Below are 16149 nucleotides of genomic sequence, written 5' to 3' on the forward strand. Positions count from 1 at the left end.
TCTGTTAGACTTTGCAGTAACCTTCCTCAACCTGTTGCTTTTCAAATATGTTGTTGCTACCCGTTAGAGTAACTCAGAAGTCAGGAGGTTGAGGAAGGCTGCCTGAGGCAATGCTCAGACATGAATCTTCATTTGTACTGATCAGTGAGACTATTTGTAGCTTAGAGTTGAAACTTAGATGTACACACATTGTGAGCAGCGTCAGTAAGCAAGCAATAGTGCAACCTAGTAATGATAAATGAGAATATTTGTAGCTTAGGGTTGAAATGCTCTCTTGGTGCTCTCTGAGCTTGCTTGTTTTCTTGTAGACCAGGGGTGTCCAAACTTGGCAACTTTAAGACTTGTGGACTTCAACTCCCAGAATTCCCCAGCCAGCTCTGCTGGCTGGGGAATTCTGGGAGTTGAAGTCCACAAGTCTTAAAGTTGCCAAGTTTGGACACCCCTGTTGTAGACATTTCATTACCCAAACTAGGTAACATCAGCAGTGCTGGTGAAGTTATCTAGTTTGGGTAATGAAGTGTCTGCAAGAAAACAACTAAGCTCAAAGAGTACCAAAGCCTCCTCATCTTCATTTGTAGTATATTCTAATGGTATATAGTAAAATATTTGACTTGCCCATTTAAGCTTCTTTTTAAACCTACCCTGCTATTAACTCCATGAAATAGGGAGCATGTACGGAGATTCAGGAACAATACTCATTAATGCATGCATATATTTAACCTATTATAAGAATTCTGAAATGTCAGCATCCTTTTTTGAGCTTTTTTGTTTGAATGTCAGTATTCCTATTAGGCCCCAAGAACTAAGAAAGACAAGGAGTTACTTCTGAATAGTTTCCTTTATTGTTCTTCACTTATAGACACAATCTTCCCAGACTGTACATTGTGATGCAAGCTTATTGTATTTGCATCATGAGGTTACAAGAAAAGAAGTTAGTAACAGAGTTGTCCTTGTGACACCACAAGACATATTTTATTAATTTGATCACAGCTTGCTACAGACCACTGTGGTTTATTGCTTTCAAAAGATGGAAGAATTGAATTATGGAAATTAATCCTTAAATATGGAGATAATCCTAAAATGGTGATGTTGCATTTCTTTGATTTTTGATGTATAACAATTGTTTTATTATAAAAAATTAAATTATAAAAAATATTTACAAAAATATGGGTGTGTACAGGTATTTATGTTATGAAACAGCAATTCACAATAATTGTTATTGTTCAAGAACTTAATACTGGAAAAGTAAGACAGAACAAACAATTGTGATACTTTCTGCCAACAATGATTATTCCCCGTGTGTGTGTGTCCATGTCCATATATCTGAAAGAGAGAAAGAGAACAATTGAAAAAAAGTTGAACAAGTGCTGATTATTAAATAAGAAGGGTAACATATGCCTCTCACATTAATTTGCTGAAATAAACTGTGCCCATAAGAAGGCCATTTTGAAAAAGCTTTCTCATCTCAAGTAGCTGTATACCAACTACCTTTTGAGAACATAAGAAAGAAAATTTGAAACAACCAGGAGAGGGAGCCATTCCCAACTCTCTGCATTCATTGCTCAATCTTGTGGCTCATCACAAAACCAAAAATTAAGATCCATCTTAACTTCTCCACTAAGAGATAGGGAGAGTTAATCATCAACTGAACCACTTGATTTAATACATATATTCCAGAACCTGTTTTTAAATGTGTTGGAACTAAGACAATCATTAGAGATATTGACAAGTACAGCATCATAGTTGATGTCCTGGTAGTCCCATATCTAGACAGAAAATATTAATCTTCTTCATGGACAAAAATTCTAGATACACATTATCTAGATGAATAGTGGCAATCATATATTCAGTAAACAGAACAACCTGATATGGATGGAGGGAAGAGATTGTCCCATACAAAGGAAAAGCAAGATATCTCTCTTGTGTGACAACCATTCCTTTGATCCTAGAAGAAAGTGCTTAGAATTTTCTGTAAGAATATTAGGAATAAAATCCTTTGTTTAATTATATTTTAATCATTCCATGGCTCATTTTGGTCATCTCGTTTTATGCCAGACTGGATCTCACTTATGAATTTGACTCCCATCTTGTTGAAAGATGCTGGGAAATAGTTCCATCATGAAGGATGGATTAAATCTAAGCAAAATAAAACCATACTAAACATTTCTGAATTGTCATCAGTTACAAATGCTTGTTATTCTAAGAAAAAAGAGGATTTACGTAGAAACTCACTTGGTGCTTCTGTGGAATTTTCTATTTCAGTTAAGAAATTTTAATTTTCCTAAAGGGTACAATTGTGATAGTAGACAATACTAAGTAAGGTGTACCAATAACTGGTAAACCATAACACATTTTCCTTACATTTGCACATTGTTGGTGTTACCAATGGCAGTTACCATACTTCATCAATTCTCATGTAGCAAAACTCATTTCACGTTTGCGGTTTCCAACAATGTACACTGCAGAATTTCTTTATCTTAGCAAGTGTATATTAAATGAGGAAAACAGTGTACAAATCCCTCAATTTTATGGAATTGACAACAGAATAGTTAGCACCAAAGACAGTTTATTATACACTGCTGCACTCCCCATCACATTTTCAGTGTGAAAGGCTGGAAGAATCCTAATGAAAAGGATGGCAGCAGGAGAAAACTTTGTGGTGCGTTTATGCCATGGTGAAGAATGACATAGATGTCAGGGGAAAAGAACCATGACTATAATTTCCACTATTTAGATATGTTTCCTGTTGTATTGAAAATGCTCTTCGTCTTTATCCATTTTAGGCCAGTTCCCCAGCAGCTTTGTAGAACTTGTGGATGTTCCTGTTATGAAGCAAGGAGAGAAGCTGTTTGTTTGTATCAGCAACTTTACTTCCCAAGAGCCTGGCAGCCTTGCCCTGCAGAGAGGTACTGGCGATTTCCATGCATTCCTTACTTGGGTAAAAGAGTTAATGCTCTGCTCTCCTGTAGATCTCTGTCAGTCCATCAAAAGGGATTCTCTTTGCTGTGTCCTTTCTCCATTATAGTTCTAATCATAGTGGTCCAGGGGTTTCTGCTTCTGTACCTTGGTAGTCTTGCTATATTTGGAACTAATCATCTCTACAGTCACTAGGATAGCTGCCATTTTCCAGCACGTTTAGACTAGCAATTAAGGCAGTAAGCTAGAAATCAGGAGACTGCGAGTTCTAGTATTGCATGAAAGCCAGCTGGGTGACTTTGGGCTTGTCACTCTCTCTCTCTGTCCAACCCACCTCGCAGAGTTGTTGTTGTGGAGAAATAGGAAGAGAAGGGAGTATTGGATTTGTTTGCCACCTTGAGTTATTCATAAAAATAATAAAGGCGGAATAAATATAAATAAATACATATAATTGTTAGTCAAATGCCATTGAGAGCAAACTTTGTGACTGGCTGCTTTGAGTTGAAATCTTACATTGGACTACAGATAGTTCTCAACTTGCAACCATTTGTTTAGTGACAATTCAAAGTTACAGCAGCGCTAAAAAAAAAGTGACTTGCAACCAGTCCTCGCACTTACAACTGTTGCAGCATCCCTATGGTCATGTGACCAGAATTTGGTCTCTTGGCAACCAGCACGTGGTTATGATGACTGCAGCATCCCAGGGTCATGGGATCACCATTTGCAACCTTTCCAGATGGCTTCCAACAAGTAAAATCCATGGGGAAAGCCAGATTTGCTTAACAACTGTGTAATTCACTTAACTGCAGTGATTTGCTAAACCACCATGGCAAAAAAAGGTCAAAATCCACTCACTTAACAACCATCTTGCTTAGTAAGAGAAATTCTGGTCCCAATTGTAGTTGTAAGTTGAGGACTTCCTGTATAAGGAAAGTTGAAGAGGGAATGTCTGAGCCATTTTTTAAATGACTTCTCGCAGGAGTAGGTTGGGGGTAATCCTGGCTCTTCTTGACCCCTTGGCAGCTTTCAGTACCATCAACCTTGCTGTCCTTTTGTGTCGTCCTCAGGAGCTGAGAGAGGTGGACAGTTTTGTGAAGGTTCACCTCCTTCCTCCAGGACTTGTCCCAATTGGTGTTGATAGGAAGCAAGACAGACAGGCTGAAGCTCCTGCTTTGTAGAGTGCTACTGGTTCTACTGCCATTACTACCTGAAAAACTTTGCGCTCTGCGCGCATGCACTTTTGCAATTAAAACGGTCTGTGCATGCGCACAACATTTAAAAAGGAATAAAAATTACATTTTTTCAATGAAGATTGTTCTGCGCATGTGCAGAACAGAAAATCAAGATGGCGCTGCTGAGAACAGAACCGGTACGGTCACATCTCCCCCAGAGTTACTACCTATTTGGCCAAACCAGACCAAATAGGTAGGAACCCACCTCTCATTTATTTATTTTATTTTTATTTATTCAATTTATCAGTCGCGCCCTCTCCACGAAGGGACTCGGGGCGACGTACAATCAAATAAATAGGCGTGTGGCATGGAGGAGGTAAATACATCAACATTTAACAATTCAAATAGAAATAAAAGCGACGAAATTAAGATAAATAACAGTAAAATTACAACAATTAAAACAATAAAATACCCCAAAGATTTAAATTTACAGTTTAAAATTGCCAGGGAGGTTAGAGAGTTCTAATTAAGCCAGGCCGGCTAGTTGGAACAGGTGGGTCTTGAGTTTCGTATGGAAGGAGCGGAGATCAGTCGTTGTCCTAATATCTGGGGGGAGGTCATTCCAGAGGGCTGGGCCCATCACAGAGAAGGCCCTACTCCTGGGCGCCGCCCTCTGGCACTGCCTAGTGGACGGCACCCGGAGGAGTCCCTCTCTGTGAGAGCGGATTGGTCGCATGTTATGGATACCTTCCATGGTGCTTGGAGGTCTGGATGGGGAACAACAGACTTCAACTGAAGACTGGTAAGACTGAGTGGCTGTATGTAGGAGGCTCCCCTATATGTGGGGTTTATCATTTTTACTCTTGGATGGGGTTTGCCCCACCCCAGACAGACCCATCTGCTAATATGCAGATCCTCTTGGATTCATGACCCTTGCTTGAGGACAAGGCACAGTCACGGTGAAGAGGTTTTTGTTCAACTTCCTATTTTGCACTAGTTATGCCTTTCCCTGGATCAAAAAACCTTTCTTTCTGTCATTCAAGCCCTGGTCATCTCACATACAGACTACTGCAATGCACTTTACATGGGGCTACCCTTGAGGAGTATCTGGGAATGTAGAATGTGGAGACACAGGCAGTTTTGGGTGCCTCTATGGTAGCACCTTGGCTATGTGAAATGCATTGGGCGTCAGTTTACTTCTGTGAGCAAATCAAGATGTTGACTGGTTAATGTAGAAATTTGATAAATAAAATGAAATGTGTTCCTTATCCTTGCAGGAGACCTGGTGATTTTGAATGATTCTATAGCATCTCCTTGGCTGAAAGGCCGGAGCAGCTGGGGAACCAGTGGCTTCTTCCCATCATCCTGTGTTCAAGAACTCAGTGTCTCAGGTTTTGGTCCCCGATTCATACGTGGTGCAACCCTGGAAATGCCATCCTATGCTCTGGGTCAGGCCCGAGCACTGATGAGCCTTTCAGCCCAGATGAAGGAGGAACTTGATTTCCGGGAAGGGGATGTGATTATCATTGTTGGAATTCCAGAACCTGGATGGTTTGAAGGGGAGATTCAAGGTCGCCGAGGCATCTTCCCAGAGGGCTTTGTGGAGCTTTTGGGTCCCCTAAAATCCAACAATAACCCCGATGACCCAACTTCATCAGAGATGCCAAAGATAAATGGAATGAAAGATACCTATTCCCAGGAAGAGGAGAAGCCGTGGAGTGATGAGGTGGCATTGCCAGGACTTTATGGGATTGCCCTCTATCAGTTCCAAGCCCTGGAATCAGAAGAACTAGACTTTGAGGTGGGGGAACGGATCCGAATTCTGGAAGTTCTAGAAGATGGTTGGCTAGAGGGCGAACTTCGAGGAAAACGTGGCATCTTTCCTCACCGGTTTGTGAGGTTGGAAGAGAACTGCCTACAGCCTAGAAAGCAATGGAAATCTGGATATTTGCCAAAGGAGGTGGATTCTGTTATAGCCAGTCTTCACAAAGCAGGCTCCCCTGGAGAGGAGCCTAGATGGAGTTCAGACTATACTGAGGAAAAGACTTGCCAACTTCCTTTGATGCACAGGAATTCTTTGCACTCTGACGTAAAACAGAACCAAATACCAAATCACCAGAAGGAAAGTTGCCTTGGCTCTGTTCCTTTAGAAGTGCCAGGCACTTCCTCCCTAGATTCTGATAAAACTGTCAATGGAGTTTCTTCCATACCTCATTCTCCACTTCAGGTAAAAACCCAACACTATGACCATTCGTATAAATCAGAGCCCATTCAAACCCCCAAAACTTCATGGGACCGTTTGAAGGGCTGCAAGCGCTCAGAGCAGGATGGAGAGGCTCATAGTCCGATCCGCCACAGCATTCTTTGTGAGGACTTAGTTGTTTGCATGGATGGTCAGCAGCAAAATCCTAAATCTCATTCTTCCAGCTTCAGTAGAACTCAGGAGAGCTTGGACATTTGGCCTGCCTGTCAAGATGCTCAGAGTGAACTCCCTCAAGGTGTGGCCCAAGGGGAGATCTGTGGGGACCTTGACTCAAAACTGACAGAGCAGCTGGCTCAGTTTGAACAGAGCCTGACAAATCCTATAGGCCATGGTGGCTATGACGCTTTTGAGCAGGATAATGTTGCTCGGCATTTTTCCATTCTGGATTTCAATAGTGAGAAAGATATTGTATGTGGTACAGTAGAGAATACTTTGCAGAGAAGAAAAGTGCTACGGCCACCCCCTCCTCGACCTGGTATTCCTGTCTCTGCCTCACCACATGTGCCAGTAAGGTTTGGTCCCAGCACTGCACCTGTCTCACAGAGTATTCCACCTTCCATGCGGCCCTCCAGGCCAGCACCCCTTCCACCTCCAGAGAGCCATAGGAAAAGCCCAGCCGCAGTTAAGCAGCAGCTGGGGAGCAGAGAGAGACAAGGGAACACTGTTGAGTCTGGAAGAACATCTCCATGTCCTTTCTTATTGAATCGTATTCAGGAATTAGAGCAAGAACTTGATTTTTATAGGAAGACTCACACAGAGCTCAGTGCAACACTGGAACAGCCACAGGATGAGGCTGGGCGAGCTGAGACATTAGAGAATGTGGACCTCTGTGACTGTAAAATGTCATCTCTGTCCCTGGAGCTACAGGAGCTGAAGGGTGAGTACTGTCAATCTCAGTGAGGGTGGGTAGAGAGGACAGACCCTAACCCTACATCTACCTTTTGCATAGGTCAGGGGTGTCCAAACTTGGGAACTTTAAGACTTGTGGACTTCAACTCCCAGAATTCCCCAGCCAGCTGGCTGGGGAATTCTGGGAGTTGAAGTCCACAAGTCTTAAAGTTCCCAAGTTTGGACACCCCTGGCATAGGTGGAATTGAAAAAGGAGAAAATAATATATGCAGTTCAGGGTTGAAATTTTGAGTCCTTGATACTCTCTTGAGCTTGGCTGTTTGCTTGCTGACATTTCATTACCGAAACAGGTAACATTAACTGTATGGTGAAATGCCTACAATCAAACAACCAAACCTTGGTGTCTATGGAGATTCTCAGTCATCCAGGTCACAGTTGTCCCAAAGATGCTTTTTTTCAAGAGGCAACTGGACTTTCTGGTTTTGCTTTGAAGACGTTTCGCTTCTCATCCAAGAACCAAACTTAGAGAGCACCATGGACTCCACAAAGAAAGAGGAAGTAGTAGGAGTCTATGTTAAATTCAACCCTATTCTCTCACAACGTATTTCTGGTTTTTAAGGTGCACAGTAATCTAAAGTGCCTCTTGCTCTTCCAGGATCTTTGTCTGGGGCAAGTATTTACAGAAAAGATTTTTTATGCTCAGTATCTCATAGTGTCTTTCCAAAAGAGGCCCCAGCCTGGGAAGAATGCGCCAGATTGGATCCGTACTGGGATACTTGTGGGGAAAATACATTCTAGATGTCCACTTTTCTTGCTTACAACTGTAATCAGATCAAACTGTAACTTGAGCAGTGATAGGGTGTAATGCATGAGTTATAAAAAAAATTGCCTTAGCTTTTGAGCATGTTACTTATTCACTGGCTGTTTCTGTGCAACAACCATGGCGTGACAGTGTTATTAACTCAGAGCCACTTAACTTGTTTCAGGTGTTAAAAAATAAATATGTGACAGTAATGGGGAAGCAAATTCCTTTTACTCCTCACCCCTTTTACTCTGATTCTGTCTGTTAACAGTGAAACCCTGCAAAAAGAATGCAAACAGGTAAAGAACATGCAAGTAGGCCTCCAAAATGAATACTGTATTTAGGCCAAATCCCAGCAGAGCTGGCTGGGGAATTCTGGGAGTTGAAGTCCACAAGTCTTAAAGTTGCCAAGTTTGGACACCCCTGACTTAGACTTATATACCGCCTCATAATGCTTTACAGCATTCTCTGGGCAGGTTAAATCTCAGCATATTATCCCCAAACAATCTGGTTCCTCATTTTACTGACTTCAGAAGGATGGAAAGCTGAGTCAACCTCGAGCTAGTTAGGATCGAATTTCAGTCTATGGGCAGTTAGCTTGCAATACTGCATTCTAACCAGGAGGATCAGTATCAATTAACTAGAAATTGAGAGGGGTTACAGTTGGGAAAAGAATGAAAATAATAAAGCTGCTCTGAATCTTAGGGGAATAACTTGCTGCCAGTCACTGTGTGCATAAATTATGATGTGCAAATGCTTTTTATTGACTAAAAAGCTATTCGCACTTGGGAAGATACACTTAAAAATGCTTGCTCTCTTAAATCCACTGAATAAATAAGCAGTTTGGCTCATCTGATTTCATTGCAGAGCATCATAATTGTTTTTTGGTGCTTTTCTCCTCTTCCTGCCCCCTCTCCAATAATGATTATGTAATTGTGCTCATTTTTATGAGGCACAGAGACTTGAGGAAAATAGACATGGGCAAATAAAAGAATTAGTGATCATAGAAAGACGGAAAACATCTTCTTCCCGTTATCTTCTTAGAAAATCTACTAAGCAGGTGTTTTTGTGTTTTTCTTTGAAATCTGTGAAATTAGTTGGCTTTCATATAAACTGTTGTATTCTGTATTAGATGTCACAGTTTTATTTTCTGAAGTTTAATCATTTCCATGCTAATTATCAGGAACTTAAGAGTGTCTATCTAGGATTTTGTAGGCTTGAGACAATGAATTAACTGAACTCTGTGATATGAAAAGCATTTTCTATGTATTCGGGCTTGTTGGATGAAATAGAATGGGTCACTGGGAAACAGGTTAATGCGAGATATCTTAACAGCCAAGATTATCAGTGTTTCTACTACTAGAAGACCAGAGACATCTAAGAATCCAGAGTTTGGCAATTCTCCAAAGCTGTGTGCTTTTCAAAAATATATTCCCACACCCAGAGAAGTCCTTGGATTCAAACACATAAACCACATGCTTAGCTTTCCTGAACCTACGAGACCTAAAGAGAGGTCATTTACCTGCCTTTAGCATTATAAAGCAGAGAAGCCGGTTTGGGCAGGGCACTGGTCCAATCCAAACTGTGGTATTCTTGTTACTCATTACCTGCCAGCAGCAGGGAGAGGCTTTCTGAACTGGCTGCCTATTGGGTAAGAAGGTTACACAGCTTCTCTGTGGTAGGCAGTTAGTCAGCACCGTCTCAGGGGTGAGGTGCAGGGAAAGGGTAGTTATGAAGGAATGATGAAGTTCTGAGAAAGGAAAGGGGGTGGAGTGGGATAAGAGCACACCAGGAAGAATATGAGCATTTATTCTCAGTCCAGAAATCAGATAAACTCTCCAGGACAACAGATCTGTCTGTCACAACTCCCCAACCGTGAGTACAAAGACTACAGATCTGAAAGAAGAGGAAAGATTTATAAGGAACATGGGCAAGATGGTGGTAGTGAAAACTGGAAGAGCGAGTATAGAAACAGGGACCTGTGTGACACCACCAGACCTGTGAAGAGAGTCTGTGACCATTTCAAAAATGGGGATAGTGGATACAGGGATGGCAGTGTGACCAGAAACTGCCAGGACTATGTGGAGGAGGGTAAACAATCCATGGACCAGAAGAAAATGAATCTCTATGTGGAGCATGAAACAGGAAGCAATGGTTATCTGGAAGAAGACGGCTACTATACAGACTTTGAAAATAGCACCCAAGTGGTTCACAAGAAACCTTTTGTTGTGCGTAAGGGTGGCCAGGATGCCGATTTCAGATTCTCCGGAAATGCAGAACATTTGGATACAAACTGTTGGAAGGAAAATTCGAATTTCCGTGACTGTCCAACAGAGGGTTGGAGCACAGGTGGCCATATCTTGGATAGGAATGATAAGAAGAAAAATGACAGGTATGTGGACTATAGCACTGACTGCAAGTACTTTGGAAAGCCAGAAAGCTTATTTATGTTGTGTGAAGTCTCCCACAACACCCAACATTCAGGAGCAATTTCTGGGAGCTGTACCACGGATGTTATAAAACACTCTGCCCTAGAAGATCCACCACCTTGGTCCCTGAGAAATGAGAATGGCAATCGGGAGTTTGAACCTGGGTGTGAAATTGCCAAATCACAGCATGCGGCATATACCAAGAGGATTGAAACTGCAGCGGGTGCACAGGTCAGGAAGGGTGGGTGTCCCAGGACACGTGCAGGACGCTCAGACTGGAATCTGGACTGGGAGGATGAAGCTGGAAGGGCAGGTGGCACAGACGCCTGGCAACGGAACAGCTGTTACCGTCGTACCGCTCCCAGCGTCCTCAGGCACCATATAAAAGGAAAGCAAGGTAAGTTATGGAAAATCATCAAAGGATTGTGGGGGAAACTCTAGAGTTCTTTGGATGTCCACACCTTCCCCAGACAAGCAGCCCTAAAACAAACACCTGCATTTACCACAGCACTGGGAAATGAGGAACCGCCTGTCATTCATCAGCTATTTTGTAGAAATTAAATCATTGTTTCTTATACTGTAAATAATCTGTAGACATTAGGCTTGGTTTCTTTTCTGCTTGCCCTTTCTCTTTCCTGGATGGGATAAACAGCTATTACTATAGCATTTATTACTACAGCATTAGTAAAATGGCCTGCTCCCTTTCTCTGTATGGACTAGCTTCGAAAAGAATCTTCATGCTCAGGGCTAGATCCTGTGCAGTTCTTTGAAACTAGCTTTGCATCTCCTTTATTGGTTTATTAGTTAAGGTGTTGAACAAAGACCCTGAATCTAGTCCCCCACCTCATCCATGTCCCTCACTGAGATACTTGGGGCATTCCTTCTCAGTTCCATCTACCTGTTGGGGCTGTTGTTGAGGGGATTAAGAAAAAAGTAGTCTATATATAATATTCATAAATTTCAGAGTTCTAAATCTAAGCCAGGTGTGGATAATTAATTTTCCCAAGGGACCACGTTGAGAAAGTAGGACTGCTGTGAAGGGCCGAACAAATAAGGGTGTGAAATGTGTAGGCGTGCATACGTAAATTGGAAAAAAAATAGTAATCGCCTCCAAAATAAAAGCAGTGTAGTTGTTTTGTGTGCATGTTATACACTTATATAAATTTAAGTTCTAATTTCTCATTGATCTCACATGGGCCAGACAGGAACAGCTTAAGGGCCAGATGTGGCCCAGGAGGCATAAAATGCCCAGGTTTAGTCTAAGCAATACATATGGTAAATATTCCGCAGAACCTCTTGGAAATCTTGGGCTGTGAGATTCTTAAATGTGTAGAATTGAGAGGCTGACCAACTGCCAGACAATCATGGATAAGTCCCCAACTGTCATGGAGAAAATGTGTTTATGTGGTCGCTAGGAGTCAAAACAACTTTATGGCACATCATTAATCAATCAACTCTCAAACAGTTCTGGGCAGCTTATATTTTAAAATAGAAAATTAGCACTAAAGAAATGTTAGATATGTCATTATGTAGAACAACTATCTGGTTCAGACATGAAATTTTGCCAACATTTTGTTAACCAGGACTTCTTGTTAAATTACAGCATGTTAAGAGAGTGTGCTAAACTACAAATACATCATATTTTAATACCAAGTGTAAGCCAGCCAACACTTTTTTGGGCTGCAATCTTACCTTACATTATCTTTCTCCAAACTGGCATGTTTTTGATATCTCTCTTTGCAACTTTAATAATTTTCAGCTCATTTATTTGAGAAAATTAATTTAGATGGGTTTTTCATTTACTAGTGAAGTGTTTAATTTGCTTTAACATGAAACTTGTTTTGCCTGCTGCTTTGAGCTTATTCTTTGCAGCAGTAGCACTTACCTGTCTTACAGCATGTCCATTCACTTTGATGCCATTCGCTTGGATTAGCTATAAGGAAGTTATCTGTACTTGCATTGAGAAATGTAGGTTAGAAATGCACCGAGTCTTGTTTTTGTTTTCTGTGCTACAAACCAGCCCAATTTTTAATTTACGGCCATTGTGCTAGATGCTTGCCATGTATAATGCTGTAAGCAAATGTTATGCTTCCTTTATTGCCATCAGTGTGTATAGACATTTGCAAAGTGACTCAAGCAAAAGATCATGCTCTGGTCTTGTTTATCTTAAATCCTCCCTCATGGGTTTCCTTGGAATCCATTCCCTTGGAGTCAGGGGTGAGTTCTAGCCGACGTTACTGCCAGTTTGCTCATGTGCACGATGTGCGCGCATGTGCAATTCAATAGAAATTGTTCTGCGCATGCACAGAACTCTAAAACAAGATGGCGGAGGCAACCAGGGAGCCAGTTCAGGGGCGTGGCCAGCCTGGGTCGCTGCTGGTTCTGCAACCCAGGCTGGCATACTACTACCGGTTTGGCCGAACTGGTAGCTGGAGTGTAACAAGGCATGGTGGACTCAGATTTGAAGGCAGCCTTGTGCCCTGAGAACTGATGAAGTCTTTCTGTATTATCAATCAGATCTTAGATGACAAAAGGGGAAGCAGAGCTGGTGCGTGAATAAAATTTGGGCATTTGGCACCTGGCATGTATTTGTAGCATCCTGAGGTCTTGAGATTTGATCTTCCCAAAAAGCTTTTGAGGAGCAACGGCAATGAGGGAAGCTGAATTTACTTAACAGCCATGATGATTTGCAGAAAAATAAGGTTGTAAAATTGGACACAAATTACTAAATGGTCACATCACTTAACAACAGAGGGTTCTGGGCTCAATTATAGTCATAAGTTGAGAACTACCTGCCACACAGTTTTCATCATTTGCCACTTCCCAAACAGATATTTATACGTCCAATCTATACATCTTATTGCTCTGTGTATTCTGGGTATAACACTTAAGTTGCTTATGTTCATCTGCTACTGTAACACACAACACACACACACACACACACCATGCACTTCTATATACCAACATTCTACCATGTGATAGGTTATTATCTACTTCATCTCTCATTACTCATCTCTTGCTTCTGCCTTTATTATCAGTTATACAATGCTCAGTAGACAGTGGCCTTAGTATTTCCTTCAGGCTACAAAAAAAATTGCTTACCTTTTAATAAAGTAAGCAATTGGACCCACCTTCGTGTTAGTCTGCCTAGAGTGAAATTTGTAGCCATTAACCAGAAGCAGTGATTTCTGCCAGTCTGAAACAGTGGAATATCTGCTTTTCTTTCCCTACAGTTCATTATTATGTTTATAATTATGGTTATTATGCCTTTAACTTGCCTTTCATTTAACATTTCTTTGTCATGCATTCCTTGACTTTCTTTAGTTCAAGAAACAGGTAGCTGGGACTTGAAGTACTCTTGTGGCTCTTCGAATGAGTTAGGTTGCAAAATGTTTGGTCATTCCTTAGTCATTCTTTATCTGAGCATAAAAAAATGAACTGTGTTTGATTTTCTTTATCAGCCAATGAATATTACTCTTACAGGTTCCTTTCTAGGCAACCTGGTGGAGGTTATTGGCCTTAATCTTTTCTCAAACAGGCATTTAATCCTCCTATAGCTGTTTGTCCATCTGCCTCTATGCTGTTTAAACCTTTCTCAGATTTTCATAGTTTACAGCAGCTAAAAGGCTGAGAATGACTAATGAATCTCCCAACTTCCTTTCATGCAGCATTCCAGAGACTTCATAGTTCAGTTTCCACTGGAATAATATAGAACTTTGACACTTCTGTTGTATTTGTAATCCAAATTCTAATTAGAGCGAAAAACACTAAGTCAGTCTCAAAATGATGGAATGAATATATATGTATGTATGTATGTATGTATGTATGTATGTATGTATGTATGTATGTACGTGTCTGTGTCTGTGTCTGTGTTGTATTTGTAATGATAAATAAATAAAGGGAGACTAGTATAGATCTATTTCGAGCTAATTAGCTCTCATCAGCTAGCCATACCCTTACTGGGATTTGAACCTGGGCTGTATTATATCTTAGGCAGGAGTCTTAGCCACTAAGCCACAGGCTCGCCTCCTTATCAGTTGAGCCAGGGAAATAGGTATGTATTTGAAAGAGGGAGTAGTGACCTTCCTCCCATATTTAGGCATACCAGGGGTTGTAACACAAATACATATATATATATATACATCGGACAAACCAACAGAAGAATAAAGGCACGCATTGAAGAACACAAAAACTCAGAAAGGAGGAACCAACTTCTTCCCTGGTCCAACACCTCAAAGCCACAGGACATGATATAGACTTTAAAAAGACCAGAACTATTGCCAAAATTGAACACTTTAACAACAGAATAATCAGAGAAGCTATTGAGATAGAAAAACGACCACACAGCATGAATAAACGAGATGATACCTCCCGCCTACCAGCCATTTGGAAACCCGCCCTCACTGACAAACGAGTCCCTAACACTAAGAATGATACCAGACCCACACTCACGAAAACCACACAGGATGTCACTATCACACATCCACGCAAAAAGCAAGCCCAAACCCACACCGATAATGACCACAAACCAGAAGCCCGACCACAAACCAGAAGCCAGACCACAGCTGCATTATTAGCCACTTTAAACCCCTCCAATCCATACATGAAGCAAACTGATGCCCACCATGGAGATGTGGCACGACCACAAACGCGAAGCCAAACAACAGTAACGCAGCTCACCAGCTCAAATCCCTCTGCAACTCAGACTAACACAAGCACAACCAGGCCCCCACCCAAACAGAACATGCCCCCATCCAATCAGAGCACAGCCAAACTCCCATCCAATCAGAGTACAGCCAAGCCCCCTACCAATCAGAATACACCTCCACCCAATCAGAATGCAGCCAAGCTCCCACCCAATCAGCACAAACCCCCACTGGCAGTTAAAAAGAGGAACCGGCTGAGATCTCACATTGCTCCTGGAAGCACCAAGCCGGAAGCACCAAGCCGGAAGCACCAGCCTGAAGATGATGAATGAGACTTCATCGAAACGTCGTGAAGATACTTCCAATTCTACGTGGGAGAAAACCCGAACAACCAAAGATGTACATACAAACACCCGCGAAAACCTCAGAAAACAAATTATATATATGTGTGTGTGTTTGTGTGTGTGTGTGTGTCTTACATACATATATACATACATATATGTTGCATTTGTGCTGATAAATAAATAAAGGGAGACTAGTATAGATCTATTTCAAGCTATTTAACTCTCATCAACTAGCCATACCCTTACTGGGATTTGAACCTGGGCACTAAGCCACAAGCTCTCCTCCCTTATCAGCTGAGCCAAGGAAATAAGTAAGTGTTATGTCAAAGCACCTTGTATGCCCAAATATGGGAGGGAGCATACTGCTTCCTCCCTCCCATATTTGGGCATACCAGGTGCTTTGTCATAACACACACACACACACAAACACACAGAGCAATAAATTCTTTATTAAAAATTCTGATCCAAGATACCCTAAGACAAATAGACACCTATTTGTCTTCATAAATAGCAAACAACTGAATTATGTAACTGATATTAATGATACAAGTAAAGCTAATTTATTGATTAGGTTCTAATTTTTCACATTCTATTTTCTCTAAAGATTATAAAATAAGTCAACTCCTGAATTACTTTATTCAATACTACAATCTTAACAAGAAACCTGTCATTTGAAAATAAATTCTAAAATACGTACTGATTAGTATGAGTACTTATCGCATATCAGA

At 41.3% G+C, this 16149-nt stretch overlaps 1 protein-coding gene across 2 annotated transcripts in view; it reads left to right on the forward strand.

Moving 5' to 3' along the window:
• The window catches only part of DNMBP (dynamin binding protein), a 67447-nt gene that overhangs the window by 17696 nt on the left and 33602 nt on the right, over positions 1–16149 (forward strand). The window contains exons 3-4 of one of the 2 annotated variants that reach the window (XM_081955150.1): positions 2784–2906; positions 5366–7228. In XM_081955150.1, the coding sequence (XP_081811276.1) occupies positions 2784–2906; positions 5366–7228 (1986 nt within the window). The remainder of the gene's footprint in view (positions 1–2783; positions 2907–5365; positions 7229–16149) is intronic. The other variant, XM_081955151.1, reaches the window with a different exon arrangement.

This window comes from Natrix helvetica (genome assembly GCF_964273705.1).
Source record: "Natrix helvetica genome assembly, chromosome: 5".
Taxonomy (NCBI): Eukaryota; Metazoa; Chordata; class Lepidosauria; order Squamata; family Natricidae; genus Natrix; species Natrix helvetica.